General features: G+C 40.4%; 2 protein-coding genes across 2 annotated transcripts in view; one reads left to right on the forward strand and one right to left on the reverse strand.

The window, feature by feature from the left end:
* The window catches only part of LOC109389489 (mitochondrial import inner membrane translocase subunit Tim23), a 29,816-nt gene extending 23,337 nt beyond the window's left edge, over positions 1 to 6,479 (reverse strand). Inside the window, exons 1-2 of the mRNA XM_019655065.1 lie at positions 6,239 to 6,479; positions 2,867 to 2,925 (exon numbers count right to left, since the gene is read on the reverse strand). Of these exons, the coding sequence (XP_019510610.1) occupies positions 2,867 to 2,925; positions 6,239 to 6,344 (165 nt within the window). The 5' untranslated portion in view covers positions 6,345 to 6,479. The remainder of the gene's footprint in view (positions 1 to 2,866; positions 2,926 to 6,238) is intronic.
* A 90-nt stretch (positions 6,480 to 6,569) lies between these two features.
* The window catches only part of PARG (poly(ADP-ribose) glycohydrolase), a 145,680-nt gene continuing 138,620 nt past the window's right edge, over positions 6,570 to 13,629 (forward strand). The window contains 2 exon segments of the mRNA XM_019655059.1: positions 6,570 to 7,031; positions 13,166 to 13,232. Of these exon segments, the coding sequence (XP_019510604.1) occupies positions 6,815 to 7,031; positions 13,166 to 13,232 (284 nt within the window). The 5' untranslated portion in view covers positions 6,570 to 6,814.

Below are 13,629 nucleotides of genomic sequence, written 5' to 3' on the forward strand. Positions count from 1 at the left end.
CCTGGAGCTGGGCTGCCGTGAGTCACCGGTGACGGTGTAGGCTTCAGCCCCTGCTGCAGTGGGTTGTCATGGGCTACCGTGTGTAGACACCAGCCAGCGTGAGCGGCCAGCAGCCGCTGTGAGTGGCCATCCAGAAGCCGGCGACTGATCTGACTGATCTGCCTCGCCCGGGAAGAGAGCAATGATGGTGCCAACTTGGGCCAGTGAAGCAACGTCCTCCACAACTAGACTGAAGTAAAAAACAACAGCAACTTGTCTGTTCCTCTTCCCCCGATTCCCCAACGCTGTTCCCATCCCCCAATTCCCCAATAAAAATTGTAAAAAACAAACAAACAAAAAAACACCATTAGAACTAATACATGAAGGCAGCAAAGTAACACAATACAAAGCCACACAAAAATCAGATGCATTTCTATCTACTAACAATGAATGGTCTGAAGAAATAATTATGAAAAACAATTCCATTTATAATAGAACCAAAAAGAACAAAATGCTTAGAAATTAATCTAATCAAGGAGGTGACAGCATTCTAAATGAAAACTACAAAGCTTGCTGAAAGAAATTAAAGACATAAATAAATGGAAACATATCCCATGTTCATGGATTGGCAGACTTAATACTGTTAAGATGTGAACACTATCCACAGCAATCCACAGATTAAAATGCAATCCCTATGAAAATACCAATGATGCTTTTGTAGAAAAAGGAAAACCCATCCTAAAATTCATACGGAATCTCAATGAATCCTGAACAGCCAAAACAACCTTGAGAAAGAACAATGCTGATGGACTCACAATTTCTGATTTGAAAACTTACTATAAAGCTACAGTAATCAAAATAGTGCTGTATTGGCATAAAGACATATAGAACAATGGAACAGACTACAGACCCAAAAATAAACCCTTACATATATGGCCAAATGATTTTCAACAACAGTGCCAAGACCATTCCATGTAGAAAATGTCTTTCCAACAAATGGTGCCGTGAAAATAGGATAGCCACATGAAAAAGTGAAGTTGGATCCTAACATAACACTATACAAAAATCAAGTCAAAATGGATCAAAGACCTAAATGTAAGACCTAAAACTACTATACAACTCTTAGAAGAATACATAGGGAGCTTAATGACATTGGATTTCGCAATGATTTCTTGGATATGATACCAAAGGCATAGGCAACGAAAAAACTTGAAAAAATTACCATGAAAATTTTAAAATTCTGTGCATCAAAAGACACTATCAACAGAGTAAAAAGGCAACTCACAAAAGGGGACAAAATATTTGCCAATCATGCATTTGATAAGGGGTTAATATTCAGAATACATACAGAACTCCTGAAACTTAACAACAACAACAACAAAAAAAACAACCAGATTCAAATATGCACAAAGGACTTGAATAGACATTTTTCCAAAGATACACAAATGGCAATATAAGCATGTGGAAAGGTGCTCAACATCACTCATCACAAGAGGAACGCAAATCAAAACTACAATGAGTCACCACCACCTCATACCCATTAAAATAGCTATGATCAAAAAACCCCAGAAAATAACAAGTGTTGACTAGGATGTGGAGAAACTGGAGTTCTTGCACAGTGTTGATGGGAATGTAAAATAGTATAGCTGCTGTGGAACACAATATGGCAGTTCCTCAGAAAATTAGTAATAGAATCACCACTTCTGGCAATATAACCAAAAGAATTAAAAGGAGGGTCCAAAAGAGATATTTATATCTGTATACCAATGTTCACAGCAACAGCATTCACAATAGCTAAAACATGGAAGCAATCCAAGTGTCCATGGACAGATGAATGCATAAGCAAAATGTAGTATTATTCAATGGAATAACATCAGCCTTAGAAAGGAAGGATATTTTGACACATGCTACAATATAGATGAACCTGAGGACATTATGCTAAATTAAATAAGTTGGTCACAAAAAGACAAATACTACATGATTCCACTTATTTGAGGGACTTAAGAGTATAAAATCAGAGACAGAAGCAGAAAGATGGTTGTGAGGGGTTGGGGAGAGGGCAGCATAAGGATTTATTTTGTAATGGGTACAGTAGTCTCCCCCTGTCCATGGCTGAAACATTCTAAGACCCACAGTGGATGCCTGAAACTGCAAATAGTACTGAACTCTCTGTTTTTCCTATACATATATTCTTATGATAGTTTAATTTATAAATTAGGCACAGTAAAAGATTAACAACAGTAAAATAGAACAATTATAACAATGTACTTTAATAAGGTATGTGAATGTGGTCTCCTTCTCCAATAACCCAGAAGGCTACTAAGTGACTAAGGAGTGGGTAGTGTATATAGCATGGATCTGCTGGACAAAGGGATGATTCACATCTCGGATTGGATGGAGCTTGACAGCGTGAGATTTCATTGCACTACTCAGAACAGCATGCGATTATGAATTTTCCATTTAATATTTTCAAAGCATGGCTGACCACAGGTAACTGAAACCACAGAAAACAAAAATGGATAAGGGGAACACTGTACAGAGTTTTAGTTATGGACACAGTAGGTGGTGATGGCTGTACAATATTACAAGTGTACTTAGTAACACTGAATAGTACACTTAAAAATGGTTAAGATGGTAAAATTTATGTCAGTGTATTTTACCACAATTTAAAAAAATGGTAAAAACCAAATCCCCAAACGCTTTAAAGTCAACTAGTGTCAGGGAGAGATGCAAGCCATATATCCCCAGGGTTTGTGAGAAAAAAAGGGTGAATGGTGCCTACATATCCCAGATCAGGTCAGCATAAGTACCTGGCATTTTTAATTTTTTTAAATGGTAAGATTAAACCTAATTAGTCAAATCATAAAAAGACTAGTCTTAATCTTACCTGCACAAGATATCGTGGATCCACATTTAAATAAGGAGACAGAGGATTCATACCAGTCACTAGAGATAAAACAAAGCATATTACAACAAAAAAAAATTTAAGTTATTTAGTGTTAATTCTGTTCTTGTTTCATGTGTCTTGCAATATTGATTTATAGGCTCACTGAAAGTGAAATTTTCTCCCACTTTTCTGTGCTTATCGTTCTTGTCTGGCAGTTTTGGGGTTGCCTCCTCCATCCCAAACCAGGTCTTGCACTGGTGACTCAGGCTCTCATACAAAGATATTGGCAGTAACATGGATTGAAAAAACAAAGTAGCAGGAAGCATAGCTCAGGTGAATTATAAAGCTAATGTATTTCTGCTTTGCTACAAGAAAGAGTGACAACTGTACAAAGTACAAATAAGATTGACAACAGACCAATGAATTCCATGGAAAAAAAACAGTGTTTGGGTTATGCGTTGTGTATAAATATTTTATGGCAGTCTCTTCAGATCTTAAATGTTAACAGTTGCTGACAGTTGATTTACTGTGGCAGGGTAGAGAATTCTTGGGTTATCGCCATAGGGATGGGGTCAGGATAAAAGAAAATGGAAACTCAGACTGACAGACTTGAATCCCACTAACTTTGAAATTAGAAAAATCTATCAAGGAAAATCAACTTTCTCACATTTTAACAATCGCTTTTTTTTTTTTTTTTTAGCTGAGCCATCCTGCCACCTGTTGGTAACTCAAGAGCAGCTCAGCTCAGGCTGGGAATCGAACTGCTGTTGCTCTGAGCTCAATCTCTTGAGTGAGCTGTTAACCAACTGAGCCACTCAACCGGCCACTCAACTTTCTCACATTTTAAATTTAACCTTTGGATCCTTCTGTATCTCAGTTGATTTTTCACAAATCTAAGCATTACCTATGATTCTGATCTTTGCATCAACTGAAAGTTCTATTAGTTCTACATTCAACAGCTATCTTGTACTGTTACTTATATAACCACTTTTATTGCTATCATCTTAGTCCAAACATTAAATCTCACCTAGACTACGGTAACAATCTACTACCTAACTGGACTCCTTAAATGCTCTAGTCCAGCAGTTCTCAACCTTCCTAATGCTGACCCCTTAATACAGTTCCTCATGTTGTGGTGACCCCCAACCATAAAATTATTTTCGTTGCTCCTCTATAACTGTAATTTTGTTACTGTTATGAATTGTAATGTAAATATCTTTTTGTTTTCCGATGGTCTTAGGCAACCCCTGTGAAAGGGTCATTCGACCCCCAAAAGGGTCGCGACCCACAGGTTGAGAACTGCTGCTCTAGTCCCTTCAATTCATTTTCCATACAGCAACTAAAGTGATCTCTTAAGTAGAGGAAATCAGTTTCAATAGCTGTCATTTACACATAATTAAATCTATATTCCTTACCATGCATGCTTACAAAACACTACATTAGCTACCATTCTTTGCCCCTCTGATCTCATTATCTCTGACCACTCCAACTCCCTCGAAACTTTGTAGACAAAATGACCTAAGAGATGTTCCTCAAACAGCAAGTGTGTTTTTTCCCAATACATTTTTAAGACATTCGAACTAGTCATTTTCACTGGAATACTTGCCTCCTCCCAGGCATTTGTATTGTATTCAGGTCACAGCTCAAATGCCAATACCCGAGTAGCTTTCCCTGACTCATTTCAAAATGGCTTCCTGCTCCGATCACCATCTCATGATCCTGTTTTTATTGCCTGTATGCACTCATCACTAGCTGAAATGGTTTTGTTACTTCACTCACTTCAATAGGATGTAAACTCCATAAAAGCAGCAGCCATCTCTTAAAAAATTTAACTGCTGCAGTCCTGCACCCTGAAAAGTTACTAGCCTATTGTAGGTGCTCAATGAATGGTGTTCACCCATCAATTTTTCACTTTACCTGTCAAATCTTAATCAAATTAATGTGTGGATGGACAAGGGACCACATATTAACTTGACAAGCTCAGGAAACTGAAAATAACCACATAAAATGGTGTGAGCGTAAAAAAATTTCATTAACTAAGTGAACCATAGCGGAAAGTCACATCTTTAGCTTTCTTTAATCTGTGCCTTTTCAGTGGGTCTGTCTGTTGTCTTTTTGCACCTAAGATAACATCTTTGGAATGTCAGTAATCCTTTTTCCAGACCAGAGCTGGAAACTGCAAAATTCCTCATTATTATGCTTGTCTCCAGATTACCATCTCTATGTGCTGCAAAAAGCTGTTAACTATCCTGCATCCACCTATGTAAAAGAAGTACCTGTCTCTCCAATTTACTTTTATCCAATCCCAGAGATTTCCCTGCTTTGCCTTCTCCCACCCCCTTAATCTATCACCAGTGGATTTCATGTAACCTTCCTCCTTTGATTTTATGTATAAAATAAACTGCAGTTAGCCATTTCGCAGAGCATTTTATCAATCCGTTGCGATTTTGCTTCCCGGCAATCGTTGTCAGTTTGGCTGAAATAAACACTTTTAAGTTTTCTCTTAGGCAGGATGCTTTTCATGGACAAATGTAACAATACTTGGCCACATTAAGGCAGTGCCCGTTGTACTTCAAAACTCAGAATTCCTACGACTTATATGAATTGTACTCTAGATTCAGTTTTGATACAGATGACACTAGAAGCTTGAAAGGACTTTATTCTTGAGCATAAAGGATTCTCAAAGAAGAAAATAGTTTTATAGAGCACTTAGCCTCCAACTTCCTACTATCTTTAAGTCCACATTCTATTCATCCACGAAGTCCAAAAGATCTGGAATACCCATTCGGAGGACTGAGGAGAGGGCACAGGCGTGGTGTTCATGCTTCTGCACCCTCGATCTTGCATGTGTCCTTCCCCCAACTCCTTTCTTCACGTCTGTAAGTGCAGCTCACTTCCCAGCTCCTCCAGTTGTCTCGACTATTTCTTTCTCGCCTATAAGCATTATTAGGTGTTTTGACCTGATGGCTACTTTATGGTTTAGAACATGCGACTTTGTGCTAAAATGTTTTCTACTGGGTCGCAATTTGGAATGCGTTTATACTTGCAGAACTAGGCTCTCCCCTTAACCGAGAGCCAGGCACACAAGCCAACACACAAGGAATGTGCGGGTAGAGAGACAGGCACAAAGCTTGACTGCAGGAAGAAAAGCGTTCACCAGCTCCTGAGTCCTGGTTAAGAGAGCTTCTCGGGGATCCATGGCTCCAAAAACTCGTTCAGTCACGAGAGAACGGGAGCGCGCACACACACTAACCACACTACCGGTACGCAGAATGTGAACACCATTAAAAAAAGAGAACAGGGCACGCCGCACGTCTGGCGTAGTCGCAAGAATCACTCAGAAATGTTCGCAAGCTAGGCCCCGCTACTTACGCGGGACGCCGGCCAAATCCGCGTGCGAGTAACCAGCTCCGCCGGCTCCGAAAAAGCCGGACAACCCTCCTGTGGTTTTGTTGCCGCTTCCCCCGCCGCCCTCCATGGTGTCGCAGCAAAAAGCCCGTCTGCTTTTCACCGCCGTCTCCGGGAAGGGTCGTCTGTTTGGCCGCTGCTCCTCAGTAACAGCGGGGACACACGCGTTACCATCGACTCCTGCACACGCTGACCTTCCGGGCGCCCGAGCCCGCTAAGGCTCACACTTCCGCTTTGCGACAGTGTACGCCCCGGAAGCCGAAAGCGCCTAACGGCAGCTTTCCGGTAGTGGGAAAGTGAAGGAAGCCAGAATCAAAACGGCTCTTCGTGAGGCAGGCGGGGGAGTCTGTGGAAGCGGGAAGACAGGCGACTGGCTAGGGCCTGGCTCGGGAGGGCGGCGGAGCAGCAACTGCAGAAGCAGCGGCAGAGAGGGGATGGTGCCCGGAGGCTCCGAGAAGGAGGTGCAGTCCGTCCCTCAGGGTTAGTGAATGAGGCTCTCCGCCCGGGCCGGCCCGGGGACTGTGCGCTGCGCGTCCCAGCATGAGTGCGGGCCCCGGCTGTGAGCCCTACACCAAGCGACCTCGCTGGGGCGCCTCTGCAACTTCTCGGCCGGCAGCCTCGGACGCCCGGAGCTCCCCCCGCAGGTCAAGGCGCGTCCTCAATCCCGAGAACGCTCCGGTGCAGTTCAGGGTCCCATCCTCGTCAGGCTGCGTCCCGGGGCGGGCGGGACCGCACCGAGGCAGCACCACCTCGCTTGGTACGTGGGGAAATAAAGATCTTTGTCCTTCACCTTGGCCCAAACTTCTTGGTCTCTGAGGACCCAGGTACTCCAGTTGTCCCTTCTGGTATAGTGTGCACCACTCTGAGGTCCCCTTGCTGAACCACCAAGGTCACTAGTGGAAGAATGGGACCACATTTTCCCCGTTGCGATTGGTTGGATGAGCAGCCCTGATGAGCAGTCACTCACAGGGCGGAAAATGACAGGAGACTCCGCCTGTTTGTGTTCCTCGGGTTTGACTGGGAAATTGCCCTAGTCGTTAAGGAGGTCTAATTGTGTATGTGAAGCTTCAGTTTCTAGATAGAAAGTCACAACTTGCCTCAATTCGGATTCTAGATCCCTGGGTGCAGGTCTCTTAGTCTTCACTGACGTTGTGCTTGACTTTGGTGTACAGTGTTGAACAAGAGTAACTTGATCTCTGTCTTCAGATCCTAAAATTTATCAGGAGAGGTAGACAGTTACAGAAGTCGACATAATAAAGGGTAATGGATGTTTTGATAGATGAGAGACAGATTGTTACTGTAGGAGTCAGGAGTACCTAATCCAGTCTGTTGAATCAAAGATAATCTCCCAGAAGATGAGATGCTTATTGTGAGGACTGAATGATGAGTTAAGCTAGATGAAGAGGAAGTATTCCCGTAGTGCATTAGATGCCACAGGGAGAGCAGTGAGAAATGGGACTCAGAGAGATAGGCATAGGTCAGATCACATTGGGACATACAGGCAATGCTAAGGGTTTTGAACTTCATCCCTAAGGGCAACGAGAAGCCATTACAGGGTTTTCAGTAAGGGAGTGACTTGATCACACCACACCCTATATATAGGGGATAAAAGGAGTAGGGGCCAAGGTCCCTATGGCTGATGTGTGAAAAGTGAAGAATGGATTGAAAGGGAGCAGAAGTGCAGGCCCAAGACTCGTTAAAGTGTTATTTGAGGTGCGAGATAAAGATGGGTTATACTTGGCTGTAGGCAGTAGGGAAGGGGAGATATGGTTGGGTTCAGGAGAGAATGGGGTATGTGAGTTTGTGCATCATAAATATATCTGTGGTGTAAATATAGATTTGGGAGTTCTTGGCATAACCATAATTGATTTTACAGAAGTAGATTAGGTCATATAAAAGCATGTAAAGAAAATAAAGGCGACCTAGGATAGAAACTTCAGGAGCACTACCATTGAAAAATAGACTGAAGAGAAGGAGCCAGAAAAGTAGGAGGAAAGCCTGGCTTTTGTTGTGCCATGCAGGGAAGAGACTATTTCAAAAAGGATGCATTGGTCAGCAGTATAAGGCTGGGAGAGATCAGGCAGTCCTCTGGTGAATGATGTACACTTAATTCTCTCAGGATTTAGAGGTAGTGGGGAGCAGATCGAAACCAAGTATTGAAGGATGAGCAGGATTTGCTGTATAAATCAAAGAGAACAAATTATATAGACAGAGGGAACAGCATGTGCAAAAGGTGGTAGGACTGGAGCACAGAATGACATTAGATGAGGCAGGGAAGGCGGGCAGGACAAACTGGAGTACCATTTCAAGGTGTTTGGACTTTATGCTGTGGTTAATGGGGAGCCACTAAAAAGCTTTTAAGAAGGGAGATATCGTTTGGTCAATATTTTAGAAAAGATGGCTTAGGCAGTGGCCTTTGAACTTTTCTGACTGCAACCCGTAGTTTATATTTCACTTGGTACACAGAGTAAGAAATATATGTAACCTGGTAAATATCCCATATTTATAACATATTTTCATGAAATAATACCCTTACTATGTGTGATGCATTCTTTTTTTTAAGATTTTTTTTTTTNAAAAAAAAAATCAATGGATAAAAGAAGAAATCAAAAGGGAAATTAGAAAATACTTTAGAGATGAGTAAAAAAAGAAAACATAACATACCCAAACCTATGAGACTCAGTGAAAGTAGTGCTAAGGGGAAATTTATAGCTATAAATGCTTAAAGAACAAAAAAACCCTCAAATCAACAACCTAACTTTACAACTTAAAGAACTAGAAAAAGAAGGAACTAAACCCAATCTAGCAGAATGAAGGATATAATAAAGATTAGAGCATAGACAAATGAAATAGAGAATTTAAAAAAAAGGCAGAGAAAAATCAATGAATCCCAAAACTGGTTCTTTAAAAAGAGCAATAAAATTGAAAAACCTTTAGGTAGAAGGACTAAATGAATAAATAAATAAATAAATAAATAAATAGAGAGCGATAGAAGACTCAAATTACTAAAATCAGAAATGAAGGTGAGGTCATCATTTTGAGTCTACAGAATTACAAAGATTATAAGAAAGTATGCCAAGAAATGGGAGGAACCTTGAAACGTACAAATTCCTAGGTACACAAAACCCACCTAGAAACAGAAAATCTGAATAGACTTGAAAGGTGATTGAGTCAGTAACAAAAAAAAAAAACCCTCACAACAAAATCTGGCAAAGCCCTGAACCTGATGGCTTCACTGGTGAATTCTACCAAACATTTAAAGAACTAATTCTTCTCAAACTTTTCCAAAAATTGAAGTCCAGGAAATACCTGGGACGCTTCCATAACTCTTTGTATGAGGCCAGTTTCACCCTACCCTGATACCAAAGCCAGAGAAAGACACTATGAGAAAACTACAGACCAATATCCCTTTTATGAACATTGATGCAAAATCCTCAACAAAATACTAGGAAACCAAATTCAGCAGCATATTAAAAAGATTTTATACACCATTACCAAGTGGGATTTATTCCTGCAATGTAGATGGTCCAATGTATGAAAATTGATCAATGTAATATACCATATTAACAGGATGAAGGGAAAAAAACCCCATATGATCACCTCAATTGATGCAGAAAAAGCACTTGACAAAATCCAACACACTTTCATCATAAAGGCATTCAACAAATTAGGAACAGAGGAGAACTACCTCAACGTAATAAAAGCCATATATGGAAAACCCACAGTGAATATTATACTCAAACGTTAAAGACTGAAAGCTTTACCTCTAAACTGGAAACAAGGCAAGGATGCCTGTTTTTGCTACTTCCAGTCAACAAACATAGTGCTAGATGTTCTAGTTAGAACAACCAGGCAAGAAGAAATAAAAGGCATCCAAATCAGAAAGGAAAAAGTAAATTTTCTTTCTTCACAGGTGATCTTATATGTTGAAAATCCTGTACAAAAAAACCCCCATTAGAACTGGGGCCGGCCGAGTGGCTCATTGGCTAAGAGCTGGCTTGGGACGCCAGAGGGCCCAGGTTTGGATCCCACATATGAGGGCCAGTGACACTGCCCTCTACAGCTAAGATGCAGAACAAAACGACAGCAACTTGTCTGTTCCCCTTNTGGTTACACACGGTAGCCCATGGCAACCCACTGCCATAGGGGCTGCAGCCTACCCCGTCGCCGGCGACTCACGGCAGCCCAGCTCCAGGTTTAGCTGTTGTTCAGCATCTTAGCTGTGGAGGGCAGTGTCACTGGCCCTCACATGTGGGATCTGAACCCGTTCCCTCTGGCATCCCAAGTCAGCTCTCAACTATTGCGCCCCTCCGCCGGCCCAGAGTATGGATTGTTAAAGTCGAGCGCAACTGATCTCACAGATTCATTGTGCACAACTTTTCAAATGTCTGACAGTTAAGTATCATGACTCATCGCTTCCGTATCTTCCCCCCCTACCATAACCTATCGCCAGTCATGTTTGTGACTTAGTACAGTAAAGACTTTTTTCATAGCGGCATCTTTGTGTGCAATGAACCTGTGAGATCAGTTGCCCCCAACGGAGGCTTAACCCCATTTTATAGATGACTGAGCAAAGATCTCAATATAAGTTCTTGTTTGATTCCAAGTCTTGTATCTTTTTCATTACCTCCTATTGTCTCCCTTTTTGCTTGCTGTGATTATTTCTAGTTAAAGAAAGAAATTCCCAGGAAACCTGGGAAGCATTGTTTTATGCTTACTTCAGTAATAAGAGGGGTAAAACTGAAACAGTCCTGGGATGTGTTGTGAAACTTTGGAAGCCGGAAGTAGTGGTATTGGGAAGAGAAGTAGTAGGCAGACCTTTCTATGGGGCCCTCAGAAGGACTAGGAATATTCTGTTAGTAGGAAATATTGGTTTCTCACCTGTTGCTGCTTCTTCATCCTGTTCTCAGGCTTCAGGAATGATAGGAAGCGTGAAGCTAGAGAGGGAACATAGGCTCAGTGTCAGAGCTGCAGGAAAGAACCCTTCTTCAACTGCAGTGGAACACTTCATAGTTTTTTATGAAATGATGTTGTTTGTAGTCTTTAGGTTCTGTAGACTTGTCACCATAGTATTATGTTTCATGTGTATTACAGGGAACCTAGCCATTGCATACCATTTAATCTTTACAATTGTGGAGAAAGGTGTTTTAAATTCTACAGACTCAAAAAATGAATTTTTTGGCTCATTGCTGATTTGTAAATTAGAGGATATTCTATATTTGCTGTATTTGATATAATGAAATTAAGTAGAGAAGAAGAAACTATAGAAAAAAATCTCAAGAGTTGAGGATTCATCCTCTACTCCCTTCTGACTGAAACTAATTTTTTCTCTGAAGCCTGATTTGCTGTAGAAGTACTAACTTAAAATCACTAGAGTAATGGTGTTTAACAAGTAATATCAGCCATATATACATATATATATATCCTGACTCTCCAGGATTTGAAATGTGTGTGTGTGTGTGTGTGTGTGTGTGTATATTGTGTATATATATATAATTACTTTTTTGAGAGAAACTATTTAAAAAATGCTAAACAAGGATTTTTCCTAGTTGGAATGTTAGTATTTTATGGAAGGTACAAATAATGTGGTGCTCAATTACAGTGATAAATAAACTGTTGATTTCCATATATTTGGGACAGAATCTGTTTTGCTCACGTTACTATATATGAGGGGACATAGGTAGATCAGAATTAGTCTATGACTTAAGGTGCCTCGATTCTTACATTGCAATTTAGACGGTAGTTGAGAATGATCAAGATTTTGTGTTTTCTTATACTAAAATACATACGTTTAATACACATGCAGTGCATTGATTTTGAAAGGATGCTTATTTCTAATGCTCATGTAAATTGTGGCTTGCATTTAGTTATGTCGCATTTCCCTCTACTGAACCATAAATTCTACTTTTGCTACTGGCTGCTGGTCATTTCTATCTAGTTATCTCTTTGGCATCTGAAATTTAGTATGTTCAGAATTGACCTAATCATATTACCCCCCCTAAATCCAGTTCTCCTACCTTCCACCTTTTTATTTAATTCTGTCACCACCTTTGAAGTCTCAAGCTAAAACTTAGTGTCACCTTTAACTTTTCCTGTGATAGTGAAGTCATTGTGATGACGCTTATTTCTCAACTTTTACTCTCTGTTCTCACAAGGATTAGTTTTAGTCCTTGGTCAATAGTTCTCCAACCTAGTTGATCATCAAAATCACTTTCTGAAAAAATGCAAATTCTAGCTTCCCTCACACCTCCATCATCACATATATAGATTCTGGTTCAGTAGGTCTGAGTGTGGCCCTGGGATCCATTTATTACCAGCTTCCTGATGATTCAGGTGGTTTGGGAACCACTGACCCAGTCCAATAGTGTCCTTGCTGGTTTCTACCAATGGGCTCTTTCTTTTGCCCCTTCAGATTTGCCCTCCAGGCTGCTTGTATCATGCCTGATTGGGAGCTTCCTAGATTTGAATTCTGTAATTACAGCTCTGAGTGTGACTTGACACTTGTAATGCCAGGAGAGATACTATTCATTTACATGTTTATAGATAAGGAATCTGAGACACACAGAAATGACCCCTCACAAAGTCACATAGGAATCCAGTGGGAGAGCCAGGATTTGAATCCAGGTGGTCTCATTCCAGAGCCTATACTCTCATCCATTGGCCATACTAACTCTTTTAGAAGCCGGTTACTCTCTATTGCAAATGTATTTATATTTATGTTCCTGTATTATCTCCCATTGCTTGAGTGTGGAAGGAGTGCTTAATCTTTAACTCACAGAATTTAGCATGATGCCTTACATGTATATATGCTGCTATAGGTATTTTCTCTTTGAAGGCATGTATGCATATATATTAATGTTTGGGGTATTTTCTTTTTCTTTTTTTTTACAGTTTTCAAACAAAAGACTATTACCAGTTGGATGGACACTAAAGGAATCAAGACGGCTGAATCAGAAAGGTATAGAAACATGCTTATATAGAGAAATGAATAACATGAAATATGGATGTTTTATCTTGCTTCATGCTATTTTCTCTCCTTCTTGCTTTCCCATTTTTCTTTATCTACATTCATTCATTCTTTCAATTTATAAATAATAACTTTTTAGAATCTCCTATATGCCAGGGACTGTCCTATATACTTAAGATACAGAGATGAACGAGGAATAGTTTCTGTCTTTAAGATACTTATAGTGTAGTGGTGGTGACAGATACAAAACACATGATTACAGTAAGTCCTCATTTAACATTGTTGATAGGTTTTTCATCTTTAAGTGAAATGACATGTAATGAAACCAGTTTTACTATAGGCTAATTGGTATAAACAAGAGATAAGTTCCAGGGGCCAGCCGAGTGGC

The sequence above is a fragment of the Hipposideros armiger genome, unplaced genomic scaffold, assembly GCF_001890085.2.
Source record: "Hipposideros armiger isolate ML-2016 unplaced genomic scaffold, ASM189008v1 scaffold_235, whole genome shotgun sequence".
Lineage (NCBI taxonomy): Eukaryota > Metazoa > Chordata > Mammalia > Chiroptera > Hipposideridae > Hipposideros > Hipposideros armiger.